The sequence below is a fragment of the Anticarsia gemmatalis genome, chromosome 1, assembly GCF_050436995.1.
Source record: "Anticarsia gemmatalis isolate Benzon Research Colony breed Stoneville strain chromosome 1, ilAntGemm2 primary, whole genome shotgun sequence".
NCBI classification, from domain to species: Eukaryota; Metazoa; Arthropoda; class Insecta; order Lepidoptera; family Erebidae; genus Anticarsia; species Anticarsia gemmatalis.
In genome coordinates, this window is record NC_134745.1 from 1,617,890 (window position 1) to 1,640,487 (window position 22,598).

A 22,598-nucleotide genomic window follows, 5' to 3' on the forward strand; every position below is an offset into this window, starting at 1 on the left:
TTGACAACGGTTGACAAACGACACCTCTTTGAAGTCCGCAAGTGAAACTCCACTATTAACGAGACAACGTTTTCTGTAAGCCAGTGAGTTTTCTTACGGAACTATTTAACACCTCCTTGTCTTGTCACACATCTAGCTTTTAACCCATTCATTTTAACCCGCTATTTGCGTGATATTATGATATGCAATTTGCTATATCAATTTTATCAACGCCAGTTGGTAGTAATGGTTGCAAGACTCTCTTGTAACCATAACTACCTAAAGTGTCATATCTAAAGTTTATCCGAGTGTTACTTAGCCTTTTATTATAATTTAAGGAGAGAAAAGACTGTAATTTCATACGTTCGTCTTAATTGGTTGAATTGTTTTCAGCGACTTCAAAAAGCCTCTAAATTGCTAAAATACATCTTTGAAACATCGAGAGCAAACTTAAATAGTTATTCAAAATTTTCTCATTTAAGAGAAAACTCAATATAAATACAAATGAACGAGCGATTTTTTCTATGAAAAATAAGTTCACTGAACATTTTCACCATTATTTTTATGTCCCAACGTCAACAGTCGTTATAATATGTATGCTTGTAAAAGCTTCCTATCGATACATTGGTAGTGCAACTGTGACTAGTGTCATTAACAAACGGAAGCGTTCCATCCGAGTGCAGTGAGAGTATCGGAGGACTGGTTCTGATCATTCACACGACACCAGTCACCACTGGAAAATTAACTGATTTAGCACGGATATGTCGTGAGGAAACTAATGGAAAACTGGTTGCAACGCTAATTACTGCTTTGTGTTATTAAATATCTACCTATCATCTTTATAATTAAGTGAATGCAACTCCAGTGTATATTTCAAGTTACAAATAATTAAGTTTAGTTTTTAGGTTTATTTTATGTGGGTTAGAAGTATATTGAGATTTTTTATTAACTTAATGTACCTATGTGTTACTCTTTACGACTCCTTTTTATATAAATACGTCAGCTATGTTTCTATTAAAGAGCTTGAGATTAAACTGTTACATAATATTGGCCCTATTACAACATTAAAAAATGTTAAACTTCATAACGGAATGAATATCTCATAATTACATTTTCATGTTAAAATAACACATTACCAGCTATCTAACACATAACTATACACTTATAAGAAAGCTGTGCACATCTAACAACTTAATATAACGAATATAACGATGACATAACGGTTATCAGATGTTAATCATATCTCACATCTAAGCAATAACTCATTGCGCTCGGTTCCTCAGTTATACGCCAACTTTATGAAGATATTATCTAGTAATAAATGAAGTTATATGAGGAAAAGCTTGCCAAGCTGCGTTGTGAAACTATTCTCTATGGCTTGGTGTAAAATACTTTGTAGATTATATGACAGGCATTTCAAACGGTTGGTGAATGGCGATAAGTTTCCGAGACTCTGCATTTTTGTGTTAAGTAGCTCAATGATTACTTAGAACCCTGTTACAGTGCATATGCAGGTCTATTTCATTATTTAGGTTTACTGAACTTGTACCGAAATTCAGCACGGGTACCCATTATCTGGAGCTGCAATAAATGCTTGTAACTAAACCACTTTGATTATTTGCATTTGTTTCTTGCAGCTGCTTAGGTATGTAGTACGTGAGGCCCTTAAACCTACCAGTAATAACAGTATGTAAAACTTGTAAGAGACCGTAAAGTCACTTAAACTAACTTAGTTCTCAAAGTATCAGCTTTCACAAGCACTCACTGATATCCACATAAACACGACTTCAACAACACTATCAGATGCAAACGATCCTTTTAAAGCCCTATCAAAGCTAGTACATACACGTAACAGCGAATTGAAAAGGAGTCCTATTAATTACAATGTACCTGTCCACCTGACATACTTCCACACTTGAAATGCAAATCCCTTGGACGCTTGCTGCATTCCAACTATGGCACAGTGTAACGGCACATCGCAATTACCAGCGGACCAGTTTCAAAATATCACCGCACTGTGTTGTGCAAATTGCAATGTGTGCATCGCTCGAAATGGTCGTGTGTCGAATGCGTTTGTGCGATATGTGTCAGCCGATTTGAATAATATTGTTTCTAAGGACTATTGAGTTCAGTAAACTCTGTCGTCTTTAGAAAATTTCAAGACGGTCGCTTTCGAAGATTGTTTTGTATCTTTCCTTACATGATACATTAAGTTAGGAAATGGGTAAGGTTCATCTTAAGCTTTCAATTTGAGACACGACTGAAAAATTAATAAATACATAGCCAAATTAACGTCTAACGAAAATTTTTGAGCATCAGATTCAACTTCAGGCGATTGTACAGCCGGTTTCAATGACCCATCTTCTGATAAGGATTTACTTGTGGTTGAATGTAGGGACAACAGATCGTGCTTAGTAACCAAACAATCGCGGGCCTATGATAATATAAAAACTAGGTGATATGGATAAAACATGTTATTTTCCTCAGTTGATCATATATCGTAACATACCTTATAGATATTATTGTATCACATTGATAAGGCAGGAGAAAGTCCATGGCAACAATGTGTTGTTGACGTCCGATGTTAATGTTCGCGATCAGAGGGGACTTTACTGTTACTGAACGCTGACCTTGCTGTCTCGACAACGAGTGCGAACAATGAAAGGTGACATCTTATAGTAGACATTTCTACAGGTCATGCTATTTCATGTTATGATAGCTCCATTGATAAAACTACGCCCTGGCCCGTTTCAGGTTAAAATTCCGAGACCTGATGGTCAATGTATTAAAATAGCAGGTTGGTAAGTAACCATTTAAGAAATGAAAGTATATATCGACTGATAAATAGCAAAAGACTTGCGTCTAAATAATGGAAAATACTATCATTATTTAGTCCTACTAAACTAGAACTAAAGAACAACAGGACGAAATAATCTTACCTTATAATATCTACTTTTTGTTTAACTTATCCGGCAATAATATAAGTAGACAAAAAAGAATAGTGATTAGTTACCCACATGCCAATATTTACAGACTACCATATCCACGGTTCACTCGTCTCAAGATCGGAAAGGCGTCACGTCCCCGCATCGCTTCCGCGTCGGCGCACGCGTCACCCCATACACAGTCAAGGAAGTTCCACTCATGGCAACTGATGGCAACTCATGGCGAATGTCCTCCATAACGGGAACCTTATTCAATACATATTTATTGACGTAGCCCGTTTCAATGGCTAACATATAGCTTTCACCTCAAACTTGCCTTTGAGTTGCCGACAAGAATATAGGTCTTCAAAGTTTAATGGTGTTTGTTTGATAATCCTTTACTGCCTTCCCAACGTTGGCACGTATGTTCATGCCTTACTTATCATGTTGGCCAATTTGGCTGGCCAACTGTAAGATGGCACACTTGGCAGCCCTTCGAGGAATTAAGAATTGTACGAAGAAAAATGACAATAAATTAGTTTGTTAATAGGACTTATGTCTACCTCCATTTATAAACCATAGTAGAATACCTACGTCTTTAACTTGAGAAATACGGGAAAATCTAGATCTACTCAAACTACATATTTGCTTCTATTGTCTAGTATTGCAACATTTAAAAGATTAACAAAACATACAATAACAAAATGGGTTTTTTTTTTTTGTATTTTAAGTAGCGAAAACAGAAAGCGTAAATTTCCCCATAGTTACTATAGCTACTTTATTCAAAAGGATTATGTAACTAATTTAAGCTTCCAATAATATCTACATATCCCTAGTGCCATTCAATCATATAACCAAGTGAACCAACCTTGGGACAATGTAACCCGCATATGCGCTAAACCAGTACTTTCGATTTCGTTAGCAGGTGAAAGTGGACGAGGTGGTTGACCTTTGCCAAGCCCATCATAGCCCATTGATGAGCAATGATTGCCACACACCATACATCGTATGTTATATTATATTGAATGGGACCCGAGGCTCGTTGGAAATTACTCTGAGATAATAGTAATCATTCAATTTCTTCATTACGGAATGTGGAACATCTGGTAACGAAATAACGGATAGGTTGTGTAATACAAATTGGGGTTTAAAAATAGATTAGGTACTCATAGGCAGTGGTTCTCACCGATCAAAGAAGTTAAGCTACTTTGAGTGCTATTATGCTGGAATGGGTGGCCAAGATGGTCTGCTTCAAAGGACGTATGAAAGTCGACTTTAGATGTTATACCTATCCTAAAATATCGATTGTTTAAGAAGGCTAAACTACAGTACTATTACCTTACGAGCATCCCTAAACTAGTCACTAGTTTAACCACTAACCATACGAAAGAATGGCAAAACAAAAAAGCATATTCTATATCAGCGGCAACGCCGTACCATTTTTTAAAATTTTACCAACTTCACAATTGCCCAAAACAACTTACTAGAAGCTATACATATAAGATCTTCATTACCCTCGGTTCTCTAACGCCACATAATGAAAGTTCGCACTTGTATTAGCCGCCTACTTACCTACTTCACACAATGACATTCCTCTCTTACATAACACGTCGAGGGTTCAAGAGTCACCACACAATGTCTTTCAAATTAAATGACTCTTTCGGTTCAAGTGAAATTGCGTCACATAGTTTAAGAATATATCTTGGATAGAATAGAAGGAAATATTTTTTTATACAAAACACCCGGAATTTGAGATATTAAAATAGTCAAATTGTGGGTCAAGCAAATTTTGAGTATTATTAACTGAAGCCTTATAGCAAAAAATCTTTCAGATTTCGAATAACCATTTTGCCGTATACTTCACTGGTATTACGCTTTTACGAACCTTAGGTGAAAAACTACACCGTACCACTTCCTAAAAAAGCAACAAAAGGATTGAAATAACTATACATTAGCATTACAATATGTAAATGTTTATTTATAAGTCACTTTACATTGATAGTGGACAGTTTGTTATACAAATTGTTGTGATACAAGTATAAAAGCGCTTCGAATCTAATTGAGCTTGAACCACCTTGCTGTGGACAAATGGCACCCATACGACAATAACATCGACGAAATACAAGAAACTTTTCGAAAAACGACCTTATTACTCTGTTATTAAGAGTAGATTTACAATCAATAGACCGACCTGTTCCAATAAAATTTCTGCTGGGATAGGCTGCTATCTAAAGCATAGATAGTAATAACACCATGTTACCTAGCAACAAACTCCTATAATCTTTACAATAGCAAAAAATGCTCAGGCTATCCTTTCACAAACTGAAGATATATTATTGAAACTGGCCGTAAGGATTTTAATGTGTTGTTGCCGAATATCATCAGACCAGCTGTGATATCTTTAAAACATGCAAATACATTATATGGTATGTATTTATTTTACTTTCACATTCCCATCATCTTTGGAGCACCTATTTGTTACAACAAATGTATTGGAATCCTTATTCTTAATACGCCGAATTCTAAGGGTCAGCGCAGACCAAGAGGAGCGCAGCGGAGAGGATTTTTTTAACGCACTTGAAAATGAACTTTAAATTAATAGAAATAAAGTGCATAATTGCTTGAACCTGACAAAAAATGCTCGCGCGTCCTCGAGGATGCGCGGGTATCCCCGCGCGGCATCGCGTCGCCGCCGGCATCGTACGAAAAATTTCAATGTTGTTACTGAGTTTAAAGAGAGAGAACGTCATTTTTATTCTTCTTCAGTCAAAAGAGCAATTATAATCATGGCCCAGTCTACCATCGTTGACGAATTTTTACGAAAACTGGCCTGTTTAATGAAGAATGGTAACCTAGAACGCTTTCCTCGCGCAGGCTCGAGCAGTCGCGAGCATGCTCGAGCATCCGCGAGCCGTAAAGAAAATGCTCGAGACCGCGCGAGGATTATTCCGGTCTGTCTGCGCTGGGCCTAAGGCATTCAACATGTTAAATAATATTGTTACAGCGTGATGGCGCCACTGTGTTAAGAGATCATATTATTATTCTGCTAAAAACTCAAATTAAAATGCCCACTAGCGCCATCTACGAAGATACTACTATTCATATTACAACTTTTTATAAATTTAACTTTTACAACCAGTACTCCGAATGAAATGTTTACTTACTTTTTTAACAAAAACTTCTGTATTAGCTCTATTTAAAAACTCACACTCGGTAGGTATTATGAAACTATTTTCAAACTACTCTGTACTACTTTACACGAAGGCTACTGTACTCCAAAGCGCCATGTTAGTATATATTGTATATTAATGTTATGTGTGTGTCAGTTAGCTGCGGTTGTATCGGTTGCCCCAGCCGCGGCGGTGGTCGTCCTTGTACTCGTCCATGTTTTGCTGTCTCGCTCTCTCTTCTGGGTCGTCCTGCTCTACTAGACACTCCTGGAAAAGACACATTTTTTAGAATTCAGCTAACTCAAACTATTTTTGAGCTATGCACTCGGTACGGTCCGTACGCTACCTCTCCAACCCCGTGGAACAGTAGCTTGAATTACATCTTTTGACAAAGCTTATCATGTAATTTTTGTAGTTATTGTGAAGGAACTGTTACCTTTCGTATTCTCTCAGCTTCGTCGCCATCGTTTTCTGCAGTTTCTATAGTCGTGTGTGGTATATTTGTGGCGGAGGCGGGGAATCTGCAAGGAAATAATATTTTACTACAATGTCACGTTGACACCTAAATTAGGTAATAAATTAGAAACTTTACTCCACCCAGAAATCGAAACCGAAACCTCACGATCAGCATTCGGATACACTACCGTACGCGCCACAGAGACAATCTATATACTTAAAAAGAAACTAATTGCAAATCTAATAGTATTATTGTTATTTCGTGTATACGTACATGCCGTCGCGCACCCTCTGGTCGTAGAACTCCTCGACGGTCATGGCGGGTATGGCGGGGTAGCCGGCGCCGAACACCGCCTTCTGCACCGCGTCGCGGGTTATGATCACCGGCTTGAGCGGCGGCGCGCGGGCTCGCTCCTTTGGCTTGGGCTCTGAAATGTACACATACAGCAATATTTTAAAGCATATTATCTAAATTAATTTATAACATTTCTAATAATTTGTGACGACTTCTCATTTGCATGTCACAGATATGACAAAATGCATATGTCTCTTATATTATAATATCAACCTATGTACCTACATTTTATACGAATAATAAAGTATTATATTCTGCGATGGTTACTGGTCGAAGAATACTAGTAATTAATAACTGAATTTGGGGTACTAAATGGAAAACTTTTAACTCAAATAGTTTCCTGTCGTATTAATCACATGTAATTCGTGTTAACTATTTCTCTATCATAAGGACAGGTAAAGCACTGCAACTGCAACTGCATTACAACCAAAAACCAGAATTATCTGATAAATCAAGAATTTTGTACTCCTTACCTCCCGCATGTTTCGCCATATACTCCAATATAGGTTTTTCCTGTTCAATACTGTTGAGTTCATCGAGTGCCTGGTTCACGTAGCTCTGCAGCAGTGTGGTGAAGTACTCTCTCTTGATCTCCTCGTCCGACGTCGCTTGCATCGCCTCCGTCAGTGAGCCCAGCTTCTGCTTCAATTCTTTCATCTCTTTATACCTTTTGATCTTGGCGTCACGGGTTTGTACCTGCAGGTATTATGATTATTATTTTGTTCTATGATAAGATAATGAGAGTGAATGTGTCATAAATGTGGTATTTGCTATATCATTTGTGTTGCAAGTTTTATGGTTGTTCTTCTAAAAAGTGGAAAATTTATGTGATTGGACAAATAGAATTTGAAACTAATTTCGATATTACAGTAGCAGCGTAAGGCACATTGATTATATTTTGAGCATTTAATGCAAATGCTACCAAAACTGTCCCTATTAATGTTAATGTGATAATTTTTAGAAGATGGGCAAGTCAGAATAAGGTTATTTTTAGGCAATTTTTTAAAGATGTTAACATAGTGAAGTAATCCATTACTCCATTTTCATAAGGTAATACTAATATATTAGTTGATATTTTACTTACCAAGTTAGTGATCTTCGCCTGTTCACTCTGTGGTCTGTCTGTGTTCTGTGCAGGCGCAGTGGCAGGCTGTGGCACCTCTATATCTGTTACACCATAGTCTTTGCACCTCTGTAGGTAATCCCTGCAATTACACATGAAGTTTATGTCGACAAATAATAATAATATCTTTATTTATCAAGTAACATTACTCAAAACAGACATGAGACAAAACTGTTCAAATGAAAGTATAATAACTTTAGATAGTTATATAGTACTCTGAATCATTTGTTTACATCTAATTTGTTTATTGAATTATCACTGTGTGATATCCTGACATGACAAATTTTTTATTAACAAGTCAAAGTGAGACTTTAAATCATGAAATTAATAATACATTTACAGAATTGTCAAATTTAGCTAATTACAAAACTGTAAAGAAATCTCAGTCACTCTTAACCACACATTTTAAACAATTATGAATTAATTAACTTAGTAGTAGACTAGAACTGTATCAACACTAAACAACACTTATCCATAAACAATTTAAAAGACTCCTCAAATATGTAAACAAAAAAAGAAAGTAATAATCTTACTTAAAATAAATCTCAGCAACATTAATAAGGTTGATGCGTGGCTGGTTACTGAGCTTCAGACTGAGTGTTCCGAGCAGTGCGGGCAGCAGCAGGTACTGTAACGTCTCTGTAGGCAGCTCGTCCAGGCTCTCATTCTTACTGAACATGCCCGACATTGACACCAGGTTGGTGGCCTTCTCAAACTTTGTGATTGCCACTTTGATACTCATCTGTGGATATGATTTTAATAGATTTGCAGAAATTAATGTGACTATTACATATTTTGAACATACTATTCTCTTTAAATTACATATAATTTTAAAATGGTCACATATAACTCTTGGTTCAATGACATTCTAATGATATAAAAGATGTGAAATAAAATAAAAGTGTAAGTTGATAAAATATGAGAGATAGTCTTTGTTTATGGTGCCAGTAATTTTATGACAACAGTTGATCAGAAACGTGTATAATATAACAAATGTAAACTACAGTTACTTAAAGTGATTATTGCATGTTTACAAATAATTGTTGTGAAACTGCTAACACAACTGTTAGCTATGTATTACTATAAACATATCTGATTCATTATTATTGCATATTTAGAGTGATTCAAACTTTGTAACATAACGAAACTTTTTAAAGAACCTGTTTCTCAGACTATAATATTACATTGGACTTGTGTCAACCTGGAATATTCTAGATACGAGATTCAGGAAAATAAACCTTGCAAGGCTTTGAAGCAAACTATAGCGGTGCTAATTAAACGTGAAGGACCAGTTAACGTCTTATAAATCAGTGTAAATTTATATCATAATTTGTAATTACCTGCACCGGATCACTGTTAGTCGGCTCATTCCCATTTTCTATACTGTCGAACAACTTCATCGCATCATCAAAGATATTCTTTAGTGGCTCCTCGTCCGTAGACAGACCTGCATCAGCTTGCGACATATTTATTTGTGATATAACAGTATTATTATCAATAAAATAGTTATTATTTCGCAGAAAAACAAATGTTTTTCGTCAGAACAATTGACATTTGCTTGACATTGACGTTTTCGGTAGAGTTGCTCATAACCATATTCATACTTTGTACCATTCGTGGTAGCTATGGTAGAAAAAAAAACTATTTAGGCATCAATTTAGGCATCTGTAAAAAAAATATGCCGCAGGAGTAAAATGTTAGCTAAATATTATAAATTGCTATTAAGCCTTTAATGTGACATGTGTAAATTGGAATCACAATTTAAAGACTTTTGTTAAGTACCTAAGCATAGGTACTTAACATTCTCGAAAACATTTTAATTCCTATGTTCCTAATCCTCAATGCACCAGTAGAAGAAATGAAATTCTTCTTCCACAACAAAATCTGTTTTTTTGATCATATTGTTTATCTTGGTACCGCATTGTAGCAGATAGTTCTATAAGTAAGCATCCACACTATCAGCTCTTTCTTCGTAATCCAAGTGCTAATTCACAGTAATACACACGTAATAGTAAGCGCTTTGGTAACAAAATGATCTAAAGCTAGGTAACAAGCGCGTTACATTGCGTAGACTGCGCAATAAACTGCGTAATGTCACTTCGCGGCTGAGTAATATTGTTAACCGCAAAGTGCATAATATAATAAATGCAACTGAAACCTAGTTAGTTACTTAGCTGACTAGGTTAGCAAATAGATCTATGGGCCACAACATCTTTTTTCGACCCATTACTTAGTGCACAACTCTCGTTTTTGCGTTTTGTTTGTTGTTTGCGTAAATACGTAGGTTTGATTCAGCATTCTAAAATCGGATTGACAGCAGGCAAATAAAAATATAGATTATTTTCCATTTCCACTGACTAAAAGTACCTTATTAACAATATAAACGATGTCTGTAAGTTACTACACTGTAAATGAGACGCCCAACGCCTAGTGTATTTAAAAAGCAAACGCAGGATTAACGATTTTGTGATCAATCTTCCACAAACTGCCGATAACATTCTTTTGGAAATCAATAAGGGACTTTCGTTTTTATTGCTAGAAAAACATACCTTATCTACCTTGTTATACTCAAATATTTGCTCCGAATGAAAATGTAATGATAACGCGATCACATTATGACCGCAGTGGTAGGTACCGCGCTTCTGAACTTTGCACGTCGACAAATGCTAGAGTTAAATAAAGTAACAATAATAATTGCGTAACATATCTGGGTACCTACCTAAAATTACTTACAAAGTGCATTAAAGTTTTTTTGATTACCCTGTGATCTTTTAAAATAGCTAGTTAGTAGATACCTACTTATAACGGCCCTAGGGCTTTAGACTGTACCTAGATATCTAGGTAGTATAGAGATGCGCTCAATATCGATACGGTACTTAGAAATCAGACCACACGTAATAATAGTGGACATCACTACACGGTAAACGGCTAGTGTCACCAATAAAGTCCAGTACATTCAGTAGAGAGCCGGTGGCCGCCAAGTGAGCACGCAGACACACATGTAAGTTTATTGTTCGTATGCACCGGTACGGAAACACGCGACCATGGCCTCGGCAATAGCCAGCATTTCAGGGACGTGAGTCTTTACAATCTCTAGTCTTTGTAAATGAAAAAAAAGTTCTACTTGACATGTAGTTTTTTTCTGTAACGTTTAGTTACTACTCTCACTGCATTTTATTAATCCTAGTGAAGCTGTTTGCGATCAGTGATTGTGTTTTTACGTCATTTCTAATCTCTTAATCATTAATCTACAGTTTATTGTGCAATATCTATGTACAATATCTATGTAACTAGAACGTCATCGATTGTTTTGTTTACGCCGCGGTCGTAGCATTTCCGCTATGCATCAAGTTAACTACTTAGCATTTCCATAACTTTATATGCAAACATTGCTTGTGTTAGCTAACTTTAATGCGACTAACAATACTAATTCTAAATAGGTAGAGCTTACTGAAGTGAGGAATTAATTTCCAGTAGATTTCCATTATTTTATATCAAGTTAAAACTGAACTCAGTTAAGATTCCATCTAATTAATACAGCAGGGTTTAAGGCTTACTTTAGGTCATCTTTCCAGTACCAAAATATTAGCTGTTATTAAAAAAATATCAAGATTGCTGATAACTCTACGCAACTTATTGTCAGTAGTTGTCCAAATCATTTGTAATAAGATTACGGAAATCTTTTATTTCAATAACGGTTCTAAGAAAATCATTTTCTGAGTAATAAGATTAAGTAGTGATTCATCATTCAATTATTTTTTTAATACCCGCCTACTTAGACTTTGGAAACCCCTTCATCAGAATCATCAGGCTACGTCATCATCACTTACTATAGTCTTTAAAATATAGCTTGATTAGAATGACAGATGTCAAACTGTTTTGACTAGGGTTGTAGAAGTATTGATCAAAATCGATAGCGAAAAAATCGAATCTAAAATAATTATATTCGATTCAATTATTTTTGAATTAGCTTTTTACGAATTGTTGTTGTGAATCTTATTGTTTAAGCAAATTCGTATAGGACGACCAGCCCTACTTTTAACACCGCACGGAGACCTCTCCTAGTTTAGTATTAATTAGGATCAATTAAACAAAACAATGAAATTAAAGTTAAATAAAATTAATTTATTCAGTTAATGGTGCAATTCTGATGATAGGGATGAAGATGATAGTAATATAGGATGTGCAGTTAATAGTGCGCATCCTAAATCAGTATCATCCTCATCGCTATCATCAGAATCGCTGGAACAATCTTGGAGATTAATTATTAATTCTTGGTCACGAATAGTATCAAAGTGTAATTCGCGATTAACGATTAATCAGATGATTTACTCTTATCTATTGTGTCTCCTCACTAAAATTTTTGCAACATGACGTAGCCTTGTAGAGAGGTTGAAAATTATTAGGTTTATTTTTGAGACTAAAGCCCTTCTCCCATTACGATACGCCCGCGCGACTCTAGTCTCGGAGACTAGTCGCCACGAAGTATCTCACATACATTTGTATGGAGACTCTCACATTACGATACTGGTATTCTACGCGTTCGCGACTAGTCTCGCGATACCCGCCGTGTTGGTCGCTTGTGCGTCGCGTCTCGCGTAGACATGCGCTTAAAGCCCTTCTCCCATTACGATACGCCCGCGCGACTCTAGTCTCGGAGACTAGTCGCCACGAAGTATCTCACATACATTTGTATGGAGACTCTCACATTACGATACTGGTATTCTACGCGTTCGCGACTAGTCTCGCGATACCCGCCGTGTTGGTCGCTTGTGCGTCGCGTCTCGCGTAGACATGCGCGTTCGGGAGCGGATTGAACATGGAATCATTCATTTCCTAATTGGAACTATGTTCAGGAAACATGTTCGCGGAACTATATAGTTCCACCACGTTTCAAGTTTGACAGAATCTAACATTTGATAATATAGGTAGTTCCTCAGTTCCTCACAGCTCCTAGGTGCTATAGAAACTGTGAGAAATTGAGAACAAAAAAACTGCAAGAGCTTCATCGTCACTGGAGTCGCTCGACATAACGTCAGTCTACAAAAAACGAGTTTGCACAAATGATGAATTTAGTAACTTTTAAGTTGCATAATATGCGAGCATCGGGTAGCGAACATGTATCCAACTAGTATTATACTCGAGTATCGTACCCTACAAGTATCGTAATGGGAGAAGGGCCTAACATGTTCGGGAGCGGATTGAACATGGAATCATTCATTTCCTAATTGGAACTATGTTCAGGAAACATGTTCGCGGAACTATATAGTTCCACCACTATTTAGGTTTGACAGAATCTAACATTTGATAATATAGGTAGTTCCTCAGTTCCTCACAGCTCCTAGGTGCTATAGAAACTGTGAGAAATTGAGAACTGCTTTATAGTTTATACATTATTTGTTACTGTATAAATGTAGACAAAAATATCCCTTGATTTACCTTCATACTTTACACAGGCTTAGGACTGTCAACCAAGAGATAAAATATAAAAAATATGCAATCTACAGTTTTGACTTTCCTACGATTTTATTACCTATAATAATATGTATAGATTGAAACTCAAGATGCAAGTAGGACTCTTTAGACATTCGGTAAAAAGATAAAAATTTCTTATCATCGTGTTGTAGTTCTTGTGCGGCTACAAAAACTCTACAATTTATGTTTCTTTCAATATATGGATGAATCCAGTATTTTCTACTCTTGCGTTGACGTCTTCTATTTCTATAAAACAAAAAAACTGCAAGAGCTTCATCGTCACTGGAGTCGCTCGACATAACGTCAAGCCCTTCTCCCATTACGATACGCCTGCGCGACTCTAGTCTCGGAGACTAGTCGCCACGAAGTATCTCACATACATTTGTATGGAGACTCTCACATTACGATACTGGTATTCTACGCGTTCGCGACTAGTCTCGCGATACCCGCCGTGTTGGTCGCTTGTGCGTCGCGTCTCGCGTAGACATGCGCTTAACATGTTCGGGAGCGGATTGAACATGGAATCATTCATTTCCTAATTGGAACTATGTTCAGGAAACATGTTCGCGGAACTATATAGTTCCACCACGTTTCAAGTTTGACAGAATCTAACATTTGATAATATAGGTAGTTCCTCAGTTCCTCACAGCTCCTAGGTGCTATAGAAACTGTGAGAAATTGAGAACAAAAAAACTGCAAGAGCTTCATCGTCACTGGAGTCGCTCGACATAACGTCAGTCTACAAAAAACGAGTTTGCACAAATGATGAATTTAGTAACTTTTAAGTTGCATAATATGCGAGCATCGGGTAGCGAACATGTATCCAACTAGTATTATACTCGAGTATCGTACCCTACAAGTATCGTAATGGGAGAAGGGCCTCAGTCTACAAAAAACGAGTTTGCACAAATGATGAATTTAGTAACTTTTAAGTTGCATAATATGCGAGCATCGGGTAGCGAACATGTATCCAACTAGTATTATACTCGAGTATCGTACCCTACAAGTATCGTAATGGGAGAAGGGCCTTAGACGTCACTACAAAGTTGTGTGCTCTGTTTTGCTTAGAACTGTCATTTTAATCAAGCTATATTTTAAAGAGTATAAGTATTGATTGGGATTGAATGATTGGGATGGGATGAATGCTAGGATCACATTTTGTGTCTCAAATTTTAATATAATCAAGCTTTGGTACGCCGGCAGTATTACACCCCATTAATTATTAATGGTTTATTACTAATTCAGTAATGCATGTGCGTCATTTTATAGCATAGTTCGTAAGGTTACACCTTGTTCTAGCCTGACGTAATTGGCATCTATTGTTGTGAAAGGGTAGGCAGAGACAATCAAAATATACCTTTGTCATGGAATCTACATACTTTTTTGGTTTATCCACCTTCATACAACTTTCATTCATCAACTGAAGCAATCCTATTTCTTTCGTAGTGGCTACTCATGACTTGGAGAGAATTAATAAACTTAAGACCGATTTATCCATCAAAGAACTTAAAAAAATCTCTTATCGAACTATCGGACAAACTCTTGAGCAAAAGTTGGATTAACAATTTACTTCCAATATTGTCCGAAGTAAGTAATTTAAATATTTCTTGATAGCTGTGACTGTTGTTAGTCAATTCCAAATATGCATAAACAAACGACCATAGTAAATACTGCTGAACAAACTATAACTGCATCGGAAAGTTGCTATTTTGCATAATTCAATTTAAAGCTATTTTACAGACGATGCAGTTAAAACTCTGCATAATTAAGGCCAAGGTAATTTCCTGATAATCCTATTTAATAACTAGTGTAACATTATCGGCTTAGATATTTTCCCGATATCTTATGCAAGAAAGTAGCCACTCACACTTACTTCACAACATGTGCTTTGAGCCTTCACCTAAATTTTTCTTTCTGTCGTATACTTATCCTGACAGTATTTTTGTGTTAAAACGCATGCAAACTAGGCATAAAGTGGATTAATTATATTCGGTTCGATAACTTCGATAATTAAGTATCGCTATACAACATTAGACATCATAGAATATTAGATATTAGACATTATAGAAATCCTTATAGTATTCTTCAATAATAACAATTTGGCATAATACAATGGTTTCTCGCGTCAGAACTTTTCCTATCACTAAACTCTAGAGAAATATGGTATCTAGATACTGTATGAACCTACTTGCCCTTTAAATACCTCAATTAACATAATAATTACAATTAAACGCAGTATATTATGACTCCAAGGTACTACAATAGCTAACATACGTAGTAGGTACTAGGCAGTCTAGCTGTTATTTGTTACGTTGTCCACTACGGCAGTTATCTAGTTCCATCAAGGTGGTCAATTCAATTGTGACGCTTAGTTCCCGAACGCTGTCAGTCACAATTTACCAGTTAATCGAGTAACAAAGGACTTTATATTTTTCTAAAAATACGTCATTCTGTAGCTCGATTCTCTACCACTATCGACTACCGACAAGCAGCTCGATACTCGAGAGTACCGTCTGTACAGAATCGTGCTACTGGAAAAGGTATTACCTACCTACTTATGAAAACAATATATTGTTATGAACAGTTCGGTGTCCGAATCCGAACCTTACTTCGTCGGCTTTTTCCGTCAACATAAATAATTCTAAGCCATTTTACACATACCAGGCTCGGATTTCAATGAAACGCATCTGATCTATCATGATTAGGTATAAGATAACCAATACTATATTGGTTATCTTTCTTTATAGTCTAAAAACGTCAAACAAAGCCTACTTTTGCTACGACACAGCCCTAAGAGCTCTACCCTAAAGTTTGGAGATGCACCCAACAGCTCTTGTTTAAACTTTTGAAGGGTCATTTTGTTCAAATCGCATCATAACAAAAGCTGTATCAAAAGTCAAAACATTAGTCACACAAGAGAACATCGTATCTTTTAATTAAACGGTGACTCACGGAAATCACATGTTGTCTGACTCTACGGTCTGTATTAGTGGTCATGCTTGCACCGAGTGCTAAACATTTGCCGCGGCAACTAGATTAATTAACTCGCACAATCTCATTGTTTCGCCAATTGTTAATCACTCCTACATTTGTTTTAGCAGATGAAATAAATTAATCAATTGCTTGCGGTCAAAAATCAACTCTATATAGTTGACTTACCCCCGGTTTCTGAGGTACATTTAGCGGTAGTTTATCTATTCAATAGTGTTAAACTCATATAAAAAAAACGCTTTCCTATACAATCATATCCCATTTATACTTATTCCACCCTAGATTGTTACTGCTTGCTCTACACATAAGAAATTAAACTTATACTAGAACTGAATCTTACTGTTGAGTCTTATGACTACCTATGTTTAATATTAAGAATGTTATAGAAACCTAGTAACAATATTGTTAACAAATCAACTGCTGATCGCCATTCATTGAATGTTTTAAGTAAACAACACACTACTATGTCACTACTGGCGTCTGTCTGCAATGTCAGGTCGACGGTCAATTTACAAGAGCAGTTACTATGATTAAACTTCTTGTGACCTAACCTCATTGTGTCGTTTCTGGAAAATTCTGGCGGGAAACATGTCGCGCCGGCTTGTGCAGGATGCCGCCCATTATATTTATTGTCCCGACAGTCCTATGGCTTACACAATCGTTATTTTAATTCTAGTATCGTCTCGGAGCTTCGATACAACGGACTCAATTAACGAGACACAAAAAACGAACATCCGTAATCGATTATGTGGTTTGACATCGAAATTAAACGTGTTATCTCAATCAATCGGATGATATCGGAACGATTAGTTATATTCCGTGTCATTCCTGCGACATGCACCCAAATTCATAAAAGCAGGAGTATAAAACATGATTGGAACCTCCAGTAATCAATATAATATGTGTGGATATCACGATATAATACGATAACAAATCTATGTTATGCTCGAGAAGAATCATCTGACACAGATGTCTCGCCTATTAACACGTCAATGTGACGATGACAACGTTTAATTATCATTAATCAGCCTGCAAACGATAACATGTGCTACTAATCTGTGCTACTGTTTATAAAGTTTCTTACTCCAGTAACAATCATCTTGATATGATCTGTAGGTATTCCCGAACATAATTCCGATTAAGTTCACAAAAAACGTAACGAAGGCCCAGTTTACGCAAGTATACAACAGAAACCTTTTTATTTATTCCAGATATGATGGCTACAGAAGTTGTAATCTGAATTCCAACGTCGTACATCACCATGGCTCGCTCCACGGTACTCGCCTTCTACCTCATAGCGACTGGTCTGACCTACGGCTTCAACGGAGACAGCTTCGAACTGGAATGTCCTGACGAATGCGACTGCCACTACTTCAGGATCAACTGGGTCACTGACTGTTCGGAGAGCAACCTTACCGAAGTGCCTTACGATGAGCTTAGTCTTAGCGTGTACATCTTAGATCTGAACGGCAATAACATCACGACGTTGAAGCCGTTCCCCAGTGACATCAAGATGAGGAGGCTGCAGATAGCTGATAATCGTCTCACGAGAGTGGAGAAGGAGGCTTTCAAAGGCTTGGAGTATCTGATTGACATCGACTTGTCTGGGAACAATATCAGTTATGTGGACCCGGAAGCGTTCTTGTAAGTATCTTGTTTGTAGATTATCTTTTAGAGCTCAGTCTAGTTGATATCTTCGCTAATTGAAACTGCGTATCTCGATACAATAAATGCTAGCGTAAAGAATATCTATCTGTGTAAAAACAACACGAAAATTTACGTAAATAAAACGCTAATTAAATCTCTGAGGAAATATTTAATTTGCTAAAACTACGCGCAATTAATTGTGGAACTCAAGCATCGTAATATTAATCTTATGACAACCCCAATAATTACGCTATGATCGTTTTAAGAAAGTCACGTACTATGTCGTTTAGTTGACAACCAATAACTTTGTCATGACACAACACCTTACAATGAAAATAGTACAAAAGGTAAATAGATTGCTTATTCTATGAACGCAGAATCTAGGCAGCGAGCCTTTTAGTGGCAAATAAAAGACTTGTAATAGCACCTGATCTCTATTTTGGCTATTCATAACAACCACTCAGGCCTGGAAATGGAATAAGTGCAGTATTAAAGTACAGAAAAATAAATGCTGAAAAAACAAATTGGTATACTGTAAACAGATTTCCCCAATTGACTAATTCAAGAGTTCTAGGTCATATTTTACAACAGAGGACACAGAATGTCTTCAATTCATCCACTTCCTGTCATGTGCGAACTATCAGGGATTAACACGTGTCACAATATTTTCAAGTTGTTGAAAACAGGACGTTTAGAGTGTCAATTTATCATTCGTTACCATTAAAAAGGCATTTCGTCCTGAACAAAGATGGTCGTATTTTGATTAAGATCTTTTTAATTCGATGATTAATCGATTAAAGCAGTTGGCTGCAGTTCCGAACTCGTTCAGAGCGACTGCACCAGTTTTGTTTACGTTTCGTCATCAGATCGCAGTAAACACAATGAATCATCAAATCACGTATTTACTACAACACACATATTTTCTCACGAGCGCATATTGTTTGCGAGACGACTCTTGACATTCATCACGCGCACAATGCTGGCTGATAACAAAATTGTTCAATTTGCTTTTAAACTCTGGTACAAGAAGCGAGTCCAATTGCCGCCAGCGCTGGTGCCAATATTGGATAATGGTCACACAACGAATGCAAATTGAATTCGCTGCCTAGATCGCCGTTTACATGTTTGTGTTCATTATACGCTGCCGTTCGGGTGGAGCGCACAAAAGGAGCCGTTACCTCCAATAGATTGGTACAATGTGACTATGATTCTACTTTGTTGTTCGAGTGACTCATTTGATACACATGACCGTATGTAGTAGTAATGTGATTACGCTTGATCATTTCTTTCGCGTCACGAGGTTACCACTGCTGCTAATTTGCCGGTTAATAACAGTTCAAGGCTCCAATTTAGGTTTAACTTTTTGCGACAAAGCTCTAAAAAATCTTTCTGATATTACAGCAATTTATCTAAAGTAATCCATTTGTATTTACAGAGATTCACGCGGACTGCTCAACGTGGAACTACAAGATAACCCGATAACTAATGTGGAAGGACCGTTCCTGGCGTCTCCTACACTACAGTATTTAGACATCAGTTCTTGCAACCTTTCATCAATCAACTCACAGTTCTTCGACAATATAACAACACTAACGACAGTAGACTTGTCCAACAATCCACTTAAAACCTTGGAAGCTGGAGTCTTCGATGTTCTGACCAGTCTGGAAACTTTAAAACTCAATGATTGCAAGCTCACCTCCATATCAGAAAATGCATTCTCAACCGCAGTCAATATAAAGTTTTTGGAGCTAGCAGGAAACTATCTATCAAACACTGATTGGCCGGAAGTGCTTGGAAAAATGGTCCGACTAGAATATTTGAACCTGAGAAAATCTGGTCTCACTTCGTTGTCAGAAGACACGTTCTCCAATTGCACTAATTTGGTGACACTTATTTTGGCCGACAATGAACTTCGTGACTTAGATGTCGCGGCCACGTTGGGCAACAGTGTCAATCACCTAGAGTTACTAGATCTGTCTAATTGTAATATCCAAGGACCTATCTCTGGTGAAACATTTTCAAATGCGAGCAGATTGAAGAGACTTTATCTTTCCGGAAACCCACTAGTTGCGACTGACTTGCAAGAAGCATTAGAACCTCTACCCAAACTCGAGAGATTATTCCTGAGCAACTGTGGCCTCCGTGATCTACCAGATAACTTCAATGTTTTCGATAACCTTTTAGAATTGGACATTTCATACAATCCTTTGGAAAATGTTTTCACAAAATTGTTGGCGCCACTAGAAAAGTTAGAATACCTGAACATGGGATACAGTAACCTCTCATACATTGGGCCGGACACTTTTGCCAAAATGACTTCAATGAAGCGACTCATACTGTCTGGCAACGATCTATTATCTTTAGAAGCAGGACTATTTGGCAATCTTACCCAGTTAACTACATTGGAATTGGAATTCTGCGGATTGAAGCGACCACTGAATGGATTAGCTTTCTTCAAGAACTTAACTTACATGGACTTACGCGAGATCAGGCTCGGAGGAAACCCACTGGTTATCCCGCCAGCGGGACCCATATTCCCAAAACAGTTATCTCAAGTAACAATTCTAGATTTAAGTAACTGTAATATAACCTCACTCAACGTCGATGCATTCAAGAACACCGAAAATATTACTGACTTAAACTTGGCTGGAAACCGTTTAAGATCTGCGGATGCGAGTCTATCATTCCTGGAAAGATTGCATCTGCTGGAGAAGATAAATCTTAGTAACAATAATCTCACAACAATAGACCCCGATGTATTCACTAACAACCCTAAATTACATTCTCTGAATTTATTGGGCAATCCATTTGTTTGCGACTGTAAGATCGCGGAGATGTGGGACTGGGCGAATATGATCAAGGGTGACCTGGATGTGCTGATCGGTGCTAAGAGTGCTGAGAAAGACATCGTAGTCAAGGGCAACAAGAAGAAGAAGCACTTGTACTGTCACTACAATGAGACCCAGCTCCGGAACATGACCACGATGGTTAACAAGACAGTGCCCGGAAGGAGGCCATTCGCGAAGCCTAGAGAATTGACTATGGCTAATAGAACGTGGGCAAAATATGTGAGAGAGTCCGGCTGTGAACCCGTTGTTAAAATCCTACGACCTGTGGCCTTGGTCGGAGAGCTGTTTGATTTCAAAAATGGTTACAACTTTTCTACAGGAGTGACGATCTTAGCTCTGATGGCGTTGAGCTTAGGAGTCGCGACGGTATTGATGACTATAAAGCTGCTGAGACGAAACTCCGTAGACGAGACCGACACAGAGACCAACAGAAAAGTCAGATAGCAGTCTACAAATATTAGCACAAGTCGATAAGTTTTATAGAAAATTAGTTATTATAATTTATTTTTGTACTCTCATAATTCATTTTATAGTGTTTCTAGAATTAACAAATTAGAAATGTTTCGAATTTATGTACACATTTATTTTATGTTACTAGTCACATACGTAGCTTCGGATGAGGTGATGATTCTCATGCAGTTTGTGAAGTTATTGCTAATGTTAAGTTACCTATCAGTATTGAATTAATAAAAAACAAACGATTGAAATTTTTTTTTATTGACAACGATTTAAACGGACCGAATTTGAATAATTAATTCGATACTGGAGTTATTGAAAAACTGATTGGTTTCAGTAGTAAAACGCTGGCTAGTTATGGAAACAACACTGTTTTTACTTATTTCCTCACTTTTAACTACTTTTAGCGTCTGCAACTTGACTCGCCGTACATAATCGAATGTTGCTCAAGATCTAACTCAAGGTACTTAGATATCTCTTTTTGTTTTACTTCTTTAGGGTTTTCGAAATATTTTGTTTCTTTTTAAATAAAACTATTAAGTAAATGTATTAGAAGATAACAAAAGAATTCTATAAGAAATATTGCAACGCTGAGCTTGAACTTAAAGCTCGGTAATAAAATAAAGTTAAGCGAAGAACATATTTTAAGGCTTATAGTTATTATTTGATAAAGATGGGACACAGACTGTATATTACGCAACACTGCAGCGGCGCTGGCGTGCCGGTCTGCTCTACTAGCTGACAGTAATAAATACATACATTAAACGTTAGTTTGCTCTCCACTATGAAAAAAACAAATCTAATAGTTCGCGTGCAGCCAACAATCAACATAATGCGTGATCATTATATTGCTTGTTCCGCCCAGGGAAGTTTACATACGCAACTATTCACCGGATACGGAAGGAACTAAGATTCACCCATATTCCTCACCATGTAATTTAATTCTGTTAGACATTTCGGTGGCATTTAACGCAATTTGATCGTGCCTAATGATTTCCTCAGGATTTCAACTGCGATTAAACTGAATCCGGCCGAGCGTCATGTAAAATCGAACTCGGAACTTTTTGTGCTCCACGGTGACTGACTTTGACCGACTAGTGCACTGAGCAATATAGTTTTTTATTTACCGATGAACGACAAGAACCGATGTAAAAAACAGTCAGCGTCACGTAA

The 22,598-nt window shown here is 37.0% G+C and overlaps 2 protein-coding genes across 2 annotated transcripts; one reads left to right on the forward strand and one right to left on the reverse strand.

Annotated features, from left to right (window-relative positions):
* Positions 1-4,860: 4,860 nt before the first annotated feature.
* On the reverse strand, positions 4,861-9,587 carry Tap42 (immunoglobulin binding protein Tap42). Its single transcript, XM_076135883.1, has 7 exons — positions 9,348-9,587; positions 8,541-8,749; positions 7,969-8,089; positions 7,358-7,580; positions 6,804-6,957; positions 6,510-6,594; positions 4,861-6,340 (listed from the first exon to the last, which is right to left on the reverse strand). The coding sequence occupies exons 1-7, from the start codon at positions 9,471-9,473 to the stop codon at positions 6,230-6,232; spliced, it is 1,029 nt and encodes a 342-aa protein (XP_075991998.1). The 5' UTR covers positions 9,474-9,587; the 3' UTR covers positions 4,861-6,229.
* Positions 9,588-10,858: 1,271 nt separating this feature from the next.
* Positions 10,859-21,676, forward strand: LOC142987238 (uncharacterized). Its single transcript, XM_076135870.1, has 3 exons — positions 10,859-11,008; positions 17,685-18,117; positions 19,556-21,676. The coding sequence occupies exons 2-3, from the start codon at positions 17,735-17,737 to the stop codon at positions 21,411-21,413; spliced, it is 2,241 nt and encodes a 746-aa protein (XP_075991985.1). The 5' UTR covers positions 10,859-11,008; positions 17,685-17,734; the 3' UTR covers positions 21,414-21,676.
* The last annotated feature ends 922 nt before the right edge of the window (positions 21,677-22,598 follow it).